At 40.2% G+C, this 10,364-nt stretch overlaps 1 protein-coding gene across 1 annotated transcript in view; it reads left to right on the top strand.

Moving 5' to 3' along the window:
- Positions 1-1,709, top strand: part of LOC121969937 (psbP-like protein 1, chloroplastic) — a 38,817-nt gene extending 37,108 nt beyond the window's left edge. Inside the window, exon 8 of the mRNA XM_042520262.1 lies at positions 1,394-1,709. Coding sequence (XP_042376196.1) covers positions 1,394-1,497 — 104 coding nt within the window. The 3' untranslated portion in view covers positions 1,498-1,709. The remainder of the gene's footprint in view (positions 1-1,393) is intronic.
- The last annotated feature ends 8,655 nt before the right edge of the window (positions 1,710-10,364 follow it).

The following is a 10,364-nucleotide window of genomic DNA, read 5'->3' on the forward strand; positions in this document are numbered from 1 at the left end:
CAGGTTCATTTAATTAATCCAATATTCATTGGATTAAGTCCGACGCATTAAAACAAATCTATTTTTTTTATCAAATCTGATACAATATAACTAATCTGGTCATATTTGATCAGCCTAACTTATGTAATCAAAATCATCCCAACTAATTCAATAATAAACTGATCTGGTAAAACCAACAAATGATTTGAACCAGATCTAGGTATTATTGAATCAAACTAGTCTGCTTAAATCAACTAATGATTTAAACCAAACCTGGTTTTGATTGGACAAATTGGTCTAGTTTAATTTTCAATAATACATTTCTATATGCATTTAATTAATTAATAAATATATTTAATTAAATTTTAAACATGAAAGGCACTATTCATTTATTCACTTTTTTTTTTTAATTTTGATTTAATAAAATCAAAAAATTTCACGAAGTCACTGTGTTTCGTTAAAAGCATTGTTCATTCATTTTTAATTGATTATGTTTTTACTAAATCGATTAAAAAACATGGAAATATTACTGTGTTGATAAAAATATTGTTCATCTTCCCCATTTTTCCTCTTTTTTTCCACCCGTGCTTCTTTTCCCATAACAAATACGGTGGTCAGCATTGCTTACCTTTCAAACATGATCCTCTGCGTTCACCGGTCACGGAAGCTGGTAGCTTGCCAACGTTAATCACAAATCGTGATTTTGTTTAGCAGCTGTAGATCACGATTTTGTCAACCAAATCGCGGGCAGAATAGAGAAAAATTCCAAGGGATTTTCATGCACTTAGGACTAACGCTCTGATACCATTGTTGTCTTTGATAACATGAAACAAACACAAAATAAAATGGTAACAACTCACAGTGGTCTCCCGAGACGAACTTGGTCACCGGTCATCGCTTGTCGTTGGAAGAGCTATCACGAAACTGAATCGACGAAACTGAATCGAAAAGCTCTTATCAAGGTTCACGAACCAAAACCTTTGCTTCTTGAATGTTCTTCTCTTTGCTCATGATCACCTCGATCGATCACACACTAATCACCCTCTTACTCCTTCGTCGATTGCTCTTGGACGCTTCATTATATGAGAAGAAAATATCGGTTACAAATCGATGCTTTAATGGCATATTATGAAGGAAGATGAAGATGAAAAGATACCCCTTTATCTTCCTAACATTGCAACTAATGCAACGTCCAACATTTAGGACATTCAACATAGAAGACTTTTTGTATGGTTTGTATGGTTCATGGTGCTTACGGTTTCATTGAACTTGCATTTACCACATGTTCATTTGTGCAGTTTTCACGATTTAGAACTTCTTATGTCATATTTCTGATGGAATGAATTTCTGGTGTTTGTAAAAGAATGAAAATTGCCTAGTAAAAATTTTACTGAAATTACTTGCACCATGGCAGGTAAGTTTTACACATTGACAACAGGAGCCAATGAAAGGAGATGGGAGGCGATGAAGGACAAGCTACGCGAGATGGTTGATTCCTTTAAGACCTTCGATGTTTGAGAGGCATCAAGAGAGATTGCTGTATTATTCTTTAGCTTCTTTTCTTTTTTCCATGGCAATCTCTTTCGTTTCATGTATCCCCGACTTTTTCAGTTGTGATTCAGACTTGCATCTTTGCACACTACTCACTAGCTGCATACATTTTTGCTCACTTTTTCCCTACACTGTAGATGTAATATTTTCAATTTTAACATTTCGAGTAACTTTATGAAGACAGGTATATTGCAAATCAATCAAAAACATTTTGTTTTTTTTTATAAAATAAAAGATAAAAACAATTCCATATAATCTTTCACCACACAGATCGGCCTAAAGCAAATCCATAATGATGATTCTTATTCTCTATTGGCCGTGAAACACGAAGGGAAGCTGTTTGATCGTTCCTCTCAATTTTCTTTCTTCTCAATTTTCTTTTTTCTCAATTGATCAAAAAGGTCGATATTTCAATTTAAGTCATTTTTACCCTACTCTAAATTTTCTTCAAAGGCGCTTGCATTTTCACTTATTATTATTGTTCCATCGTTCCTCTTTTCATTGATCGTTTTCAATTTCTCATGAAAACTTCTTTGAAGGTGCGAATAACAACCTATTAAGGGTTCTAAGTCATCCCGAAGAGCAGACGAAGTCAATGTAACAATATTAGAATTTATCAATTTAAATTAGTACATTGACTACCCAAGTTTAGTAGTCAAATATTAATGTATATTACAATCCTATTGGCTCCAAGTTTAGCATTGTAACTTGTTTCATTGAGTGTAATAGTTTTGGATAAATTGCTCCACATTGTAGTTAGAGTTGCTGACTACAAAATTGGTATATTAACAACTAAAGCTTAGTAGTCATCCTAACTGAGTAACAATTTCAGACAAAATTGCTCTATGTTGTAGTGGTTTTATCCAAAATTGCTACAATGTCTAACTTGATTTGCATTTTAATTTTAAATATTCCATTGTGTTCATCTGGCTCTAAGGAGTTGTAAGGTGCAATGGTCTTTGGCACATGAGTTTTGCTTCATGTAATATTTCAAAACTACCCCATGTAACATTTTAAAACTTATCAATTACTGCTTTATGGTATGACAGTTTTAACCAAAACTAGAACAACATCTAGACTAATTTACATTTTACTTTGGAACATTCCATCGTGTTCACTCGAGTCTGAAACTATAAGATGCATTTCAAGACTTATCCTCGTTGCTCTACATTGTAACAGTTTCGGTTGCCGTAGTTTTGACCAAAATTGTTACAATAAGGTCTAAACTCACAGTTAGTATCATTAATTATTGCATTGAGTAACAATTGTAACATTTGTTTGGCACTTCTAAATGACATTAAGTGTTTCAGACTTAGTTGGCGGTTCAAGTTTTGATTACAAAATGAAATGGAAAGCAAACTTTTGTACTTTAGGTCCTTTATAACATTTGTAGGACCTAGTGGTCAACACAGGGAGCTTATCAATAAAATTTGTTGTGCATGAGTTTTAGACATCTTAGAGAATCCAAATATTAGAAGCAAGATACCCTGCGTAATGGAGGGCCCCGGTAATATTAGGAGGTTAATAGTCAAGGGGATATGACAGTTAAAAGTTAAGAAGAGGTGACAGTTGAGGCCGAGAAGTCCCTGGCTTGGTCCGAAAAGGGAAGTAACAGTCAAGGCCAAGAAATTCTTCTGGGACAACCCTCCCACCTTATAAGCATGACTCTCGATATAACTCCTGGCCGATCACAAAGCCAGTCTGACCCCATAGCTCAGTCTCCTCATTTCTCCTAGGCACCGTCCCAGAGTATTTTTGGTCGGATTCTTAGCTGGTCAAGCCTCCTAGGACTTAGTCCTCTCATTTCTCCTAGACACCGCCCCAGTCTACTCATCATCGTCTTTTTAGCTTGTCGGACCTCCAAGGCTCAGCCCCCTCATCTCTTCTAGGCACCATCCCAGTCTACTCCCAGTCGGCTTCTTAGTTGGTCGAGCCCCAGGGCTGAGTCTCCTCATTTCTCCTGGGCACGACCCCAGTCTACTCTAGGTCAGCTTCTTAGCCAGTCGGACCCCAGGGCTCAGTCTTCTCATTTTTCTTAGGCACCACCCCAGTGTACGTTCGGTCGACTTCTTAACTAGTTGGGCCCCTAGAGCTCAATTCTCACTTTCCATGAGCCTAGCTCCCAATATACTCTCGGACGACCCAAGCATCGGTCGGACTATGGGCTGGAGACAACCCTGTTAGGGAATCACAACTACTTGTCAAAAGATAATGGCTATGTGTCAGGGAATATTCTAATACTCTGTCATAGGCATAACGTGGAACCTTCCTCCACCCTATGGGAGTCCACTGTACTTCATCCATCATCTGACATACTTTGACACCTAACATTCTCTGATGCTTCATGATTGCGGAAGTTATGAGAGGCAGTATAAAAATGAAATCCTCTCTATTGGTTAGGTACACATACCTACACGCATCCACTACCATACTACTATCCATTCTCTTTCCGTACTTTTTGCTTGGTGCTGCTTTTGACTTGAGCGTTGGAAGGCCTACGCCATGGACCTCTTCCCTGGTTTTGAGCTCTAACATTCTTGTGTGATTTATCTATGTGTGTATAGGCTCATGTTATCCTTTGCGACCTTGACTCCCCCTCCCCTGCTCTGCTTAAAGGTTTAGAGCCCACAACGCGTCCTCTAACCCCAGGTCAAAGTCTTTGCCTAGACAAAGTGCTCACCCTTGTCATCGACTTTCCCCATCCAACTTAGCTTTCGGATGAGATCAAATTTGTTGTCATCTGTAGGAATATATTCACCTACTCCAAAACATGAAGATGGACGATACTGGTAGAATCAACGTGGCCAAGATGCGAGTAGCCCTCAGAAAAATATATTGCAAATTCTCACTAGTGCCACGCACCTATGGCCTCAAAGGATGGACCCTCCGCCTCGGATGGAAGGTCCAAGAGGAAGAAGACATGTGACTTTCCTCGGGTGCTTTATCAAACACTGAGAAGATGGCACAAATATCATGCCATTGCAGGGCTCCTCCGCCAAAAATTCAACCTTGAGGGACCCCAAAAGGGGAAAGGCCCGAATTGTGCAGGAGACGTCTGAGCAACCTAGCGTGGCCTTCTTTTAGGAGGTGCTAGATGAGAAAAATACCTAGGGGTTATAAGCCCATGTCTATCGGGGAATATGAAGGTAATAAGGACCTGGAAGATCACCTCCGTAAATTTCAAAACGTCACCCTACTGCACCAGTATAGCGACGCTATAAAGTGCCAAGTGTTTCTAATCACTCTCTCCCATTCGACACAAAGATGGTTTGATAGACTACCAGTCGAGTCTATCACTTACTTCAAAGAGTTTAAAAATATCTTCCCACATCATTTTGCCAGTAGCAGGAGAAACCAGAAGACTAATCATAGTCTAATTGCCCTCAAACAAGTATCTGCGGAGTCTCTGAGGGCATACATTAAGCGTTTCAATCAGGTGGCACTGGACGTGCCCTCCGCCACCTCTGAGATATTAATAAGTGTCTTCTCTCAATGCCTGTTAGAAGGGTATTTCTTCAGGGCCCTCATCCGAAAACCTACAAAGGACTTTGACAATTTGCTCAAGAAAGTGGTCAAATACATCAATATAGATGAAGCTTATGTTGCCCGGAAGAAAGAAGTAAAGAGCCTTGTGCCAACCAGTTGGGTAGAGAGGAAGCCACTACTGCCTCCTGTCTGGCCTAGAGACCCCCGGTCGAATCTTCCACTAGTCCAAGTTGCTAGAGAGGTACAATGGATCGAGGCCATTTGAAACCCTATTAACAAACCTGCCCATGGGAGGCCCGGTACTGCACCTATCACCGATCTTATACCCATGACACGGGAAATTGCGTTCAGTTTGCCTGGGACTCCCGCTGAGTAGCTAAACTAGGCCTGCTTACACTCGACATCATGCCTCAACTCCTGAAGTAGTAGACCAACAACCCCAACACCACTGGTCGCCTGGCTAACCTGCCTTAAGGGTTAGGAAACCATGGTGACCGAGTAGTGTTACGTCACCGCAAGTGTACGGTTATGTCGTCAGTAATATAAAAGATATCGTACCCATGGGGACTGGTTATAACCACTAAAGATATCACAAAACGAATTAGCTAAACAATCAATTAGTGTTGGATTTTTCGGGTCGTAAAAACCGCTTTTTAGGTTGCGGAAACCTCGAAACCCATGTCACGGATCCGTGCAAAGTTTATAAAATTTTGAAAAACTTCATGTACGAGTTTCTAACATAGACCTACACTAGATCTACAAGGAAGAAAAGAAATTACCCTTGATGCGAAGCCCTTCGCGTATCCTGCTCGTCCAAGGTTCGCCGGATCTCGAGAGTATCAAAATAGACACTCCTTTATGTGTATCCACACAAGCAAGAGATGGAGAAAACAACTAAAAGGTGTGCTAGCACCCTTAGAAGTTTCGGCCAAGGAGGTGGAGGAGAGGGAGAAGAAGATGAGAGCTTGAGAGGAAGAAGAAGAAATGAATTCACTTGAATGAAAATCAATTCATTCCACTCTAAAAGTGGTCGGCCACTTCATGAGGTTTGTAACCTCCATGGGATACCAAGAGCCACAACTCTTGGTAACTCCCATGAGGTGGCATCCCACTTAAGCAAACATGATGATGTAGAGCATCATCATTGGCCCACTCTTTGCCAACTCACCAATGAGGTGGCAAATGGTCAAGTCAAACTTGACCCTTCATCTTCCTCTCAAGTCAAGTCAAACTTGACAACTTCTCTCCCTTGGTTAATCTAATCTAACCATTGGTTCAAGTCAATTTTAATTTAATGAATCTATATTCATTGAATTAAATTAATTAAATGAGTCTAAGTCCAAATTAGACTCACTTAACACATGAACCAAATTGAGTCGAACTCAATTAGCTCAATTTGGATTACTCTTAATCCAATTTGGTTCATCACATGAACCTAATCCTTTAGGTTCATCAAATGAACCTAATCTCCATCTAATTTCCCTTTGTGTGTGACCCTATAGGTTCTTGTAACGTTAGCAATGCTCCTAAACCCATTTAGAAGCATAAGTAATGAGCGGTATTTAGCAACACATCATTACTACCCAAGTTACAAGAATGTTGAGATCTAATATCACCTTGTGACTACTAATTGTGACTCTTCACAATATATGACAATGTTCTTCTATCCTAGACATCTAGATTGATCAATGTGAGGCATAGACCGTGTCATCCTCTAATCAATCTAAATCTTGAACTCTAAGTAGACTCACTCAATCAAATGAGCTCAATATCTCATATTGACTCATTTGGGCATGGCCATACACTTCGTGGTCTCACTCTATCAAGAATATCGATGTCACTCCCGTCATATAGGAGGGATAGATCCCATCTACATCACTCACATCCCTCTGCATAATTCGTTACATACCCAGTAATCGCCTATATAGTCCACCCAGTTACGGGTGACGTTTGACGAAGGCAAAGTACGTAACTTCTTATGTAGGGAACCATGGTGACTTCAGGTCCAAGGACTAGTAGTCATACTAATAGCCACATAAGAAAGTATATGACACTTATATAATGATCCATGATACTTTCTCATGGCGGGTCATTCAGTATACATTCTCCAATGCATACCCATGTGTCAACTTGATATCTCCATATCCATGACTTGTGAGATCAAGTCATCGAGTTGATCTACATGCTAGTCTCGTCGCATTAACATTGTCCATGAATGTTAATACTCGACTAGGAATGATTAAGAGTAGTGTTCCCTATATCATCTCACTATCGATTCAACCAATCGATTGATATAGGTAAGAACCTTCTACTCAAGGACGCTATTATACTTAGTTATTTGGCACCAATACAAGTAAGTATAATAACCAAAAATAAATGCCTTTATTTATATACAAGAATATGATACAGCGAGTCCATACAATAATCATCAAATGATTGGATCTAGGTCTCTAACTAACAATCTCCCACTAGCACTAGTGCTAATCAGTATAGGCTCTAAGGTCCAATGACCTAGTGTGACCATCATGCTTTCACTGTGCCAAAGCCTTGGTCAAGGGATCTGCGATGTTAGCCTCAGTGGATACTCTGCAAATCTTCACATCTCTTCTATCGATGATATCTCGAATGAGATGGAAGCGCCGTAGCATGTGTTTGGTTCGCTGGTGTGAGCGAGGTTCCTTAGCTTGTGCAATTGCTCCATTGTTGTCACAATATAGCTCAATAGGGTCAGCGATGCTAGGAACCACCCCAAGTTCAGTGATGAACTTGCGGATCCAAACTGCCTCCTTTGCTGCCTCTGATGCAGCAATATACTCGGCCTCTGTTGTAGAATCAGCGACTGTGTCCTGCTTCGATCTCTTCCAGCTCACATCACCACCATTTATGCAAAACACGAACCCTGACTGCGATCGATAATCATGCTGGTCGGTCTGGAAACTGGCATCACTGTAACCCTTTACAGCTAGCTCGTCATCGCCTCCATATATCAAGAAATATTCTTTAGTCCTTCTCAAGTACTTAAGAATATTCTTGACCGCTATCCAGTGACTTTCACCTAGATCTGACTGGTATCTGCTCGTCATGCTCAAAGCATACGAGACATCAGGACGAGTACATAGCAAGGCGTACATGATAGATCCTATGGCTGAGACATAAGGGATCTGATCCATGCAGTCTCTCTCCTCTCTAGAAGAGGGACCTTGAGTCTTTGAAAGACTCACACCATGTGACATCGGCAGAAATCCCTTCTTGGAGTTCTGCATGGTAAACTGAAGGAGTACCTTGTCAATATATGTACTCTGACTTAGGCCTAGCAACCTCTTAGATCTATCTCTATAGATCTGTATGCCTAGAATGCGGGATGCTTCACCTAAGTCCTTCATTGAGAAACAAGTCCCTAGCCAAGTCTTAACAGACTGCAGCAAAGGGATGTCTTTCCCAATGAGTAGTATGTCATCCACATACAATATAAGGAAGACAACTGTGCTCCCAACAACCTTATTACAGACACAAGGCTCATCTTCGTTCTTGATAAAACCAAACTGTTTGATTGCATCATCGAATTAAAGATTCCAGCTCCGAGAAGCTTACTTTAGTCCATAAATGGACCTATGCAGCTTGCATACTCTGCTAGTATGCTGTGGATCTACAAAACCCTCAGGTTGTATCATGTACACATCCTTGAGCAGGTTTCCATTCAGAAACGCGATTTTGACATCCATCTACCATATCTCATAGTCATGATATGCTGCAATAGCAAGCATGATCCGAATGAACTTAAACATCACTACTGGAGAAAAGGTTTCATCATAGTCAATACAATAAATTTGCTTGAAACCTTTAGCTACCAAGCGACCCCCTTATAAATAAGTCCATCCATGTCAGTCTTTCTCTTAAAGACCCACTTACACCCAATGGGTTTGACCCCTTCAGGTGGATCATCCAAAGTCCATACTTGGTTAGTGTACATGGATTCCATCTCGGATCTCATGGCCTCTAGCCATTTCTCGGAATCTGGACTCATCACAGCTTCCTGATAGGAGGTAGGCTCATCCTCAATGAGCACAACGTCATCATGGTCAGACAAGAGAAATGAGTATCTCTCAGGCTGACGACGTACCCTATCAGATTTGCGAAGAGGTAGATCTACTTAAACTGGTTGTGGTTCCTCAACTCCTTGTGGAACAACATCATCCACAACACTTTGTGGTTCCAGTTCAACTTCCATCGAGGCTTCAGTGCTATGGTTCACATCTTGAACTTCTTCAAGATCGAACGTACTCCCACTAGTCTTTCTAGAAACAAAATCTCTTTCTAGAAATACCCCAGTCTTAGCCACAACTATCTTGTATTGACTGAGAATGTAGAAGTAATATCCCTTCGTTTCCTTGGGATATCCAATAAAATAGCACTTATCGGATTTAGGTCCCAATTTGTCCGAGACTTGACGTCTAACGTAAGCCTCACAACCCCAAATCCTCATAAAAGGCACCTGGGCATTTCTCCCAGTCCATATCCTATATGGTGTCTTTATTACAGCCTTGGATGGAACTCGGTTGAGAATGAAGGCTGCTGTGTCTAGAGCATAACCCCAAAGATACATAGGAAGATCTGTGTGACTCATCATAGATCGTACCATATCTAATAAGGTACGATTCCTCCTTTCGGATACACCTTTCCACTGTGGTGTTCCAGGAGGAGTGAGTTGAGATAGAATCCCACACTCAGCTAGATAGTCACAAAACTCATGACTAAGGTATTCACCACCTCGATCTGATACTTTTGCCAAGCTGGTTTTGTACTTCATTCTTGAATTCTTTGACCTTGTCAAAAGATTCTGACTTATGTGTCATCAAATACACATAGCCATATCTACTGAAGTCATCAGTAAATGTAATAAAGTACCTATAACCACCTCTAGCAGTGACATTGAAAGTGCCACATACATCACTATGTATAAGACCTAACAAGTCAGTCGCTCTCTCACTGTGTCCACTAAAAGGAGTCTTGGTCATCTTGCCTAGAAGGCATGACTCGTATGTCTCATATGATTCAAAATCAAATGAGTCCAGCAAACCATCCTTATGGAGTTGGGATAAGCGTTTGCCATTTATATGACCTAAGCGACAGTGCCAGAGATATGTTTGGTTCATGTCATTTAACTTGAACCTCTTGGTACTTATGTTATAGATAGGGTTCTCAAGGTCTAGAATATAGAGTCCGTTCATCAGAGGTGCACTACAATAGAACATATCATTTAAATAAACTGAACAACATTTATTCTTTATTATAAATGAAAAACCTTTCTTGTCCAAACAAGAAACTGAAATTATGTTCTTAGTTAAAGA

Source organism: Zingiber officinale, chromosome 4A, assembly GCF_018446385.1.
Source record: "Zingiber officinale cultivar Zhangliang chromosome 4A, Zo_v1.1, whole genome shotgun sequence".
NCBI classification, from domain to species: Eukaryota; Viridiplantae; Streptophyta; class Magnoliopsida; order Zingiberales; family Zingiberaceae; genus Zingiber; species Zingiber officinale.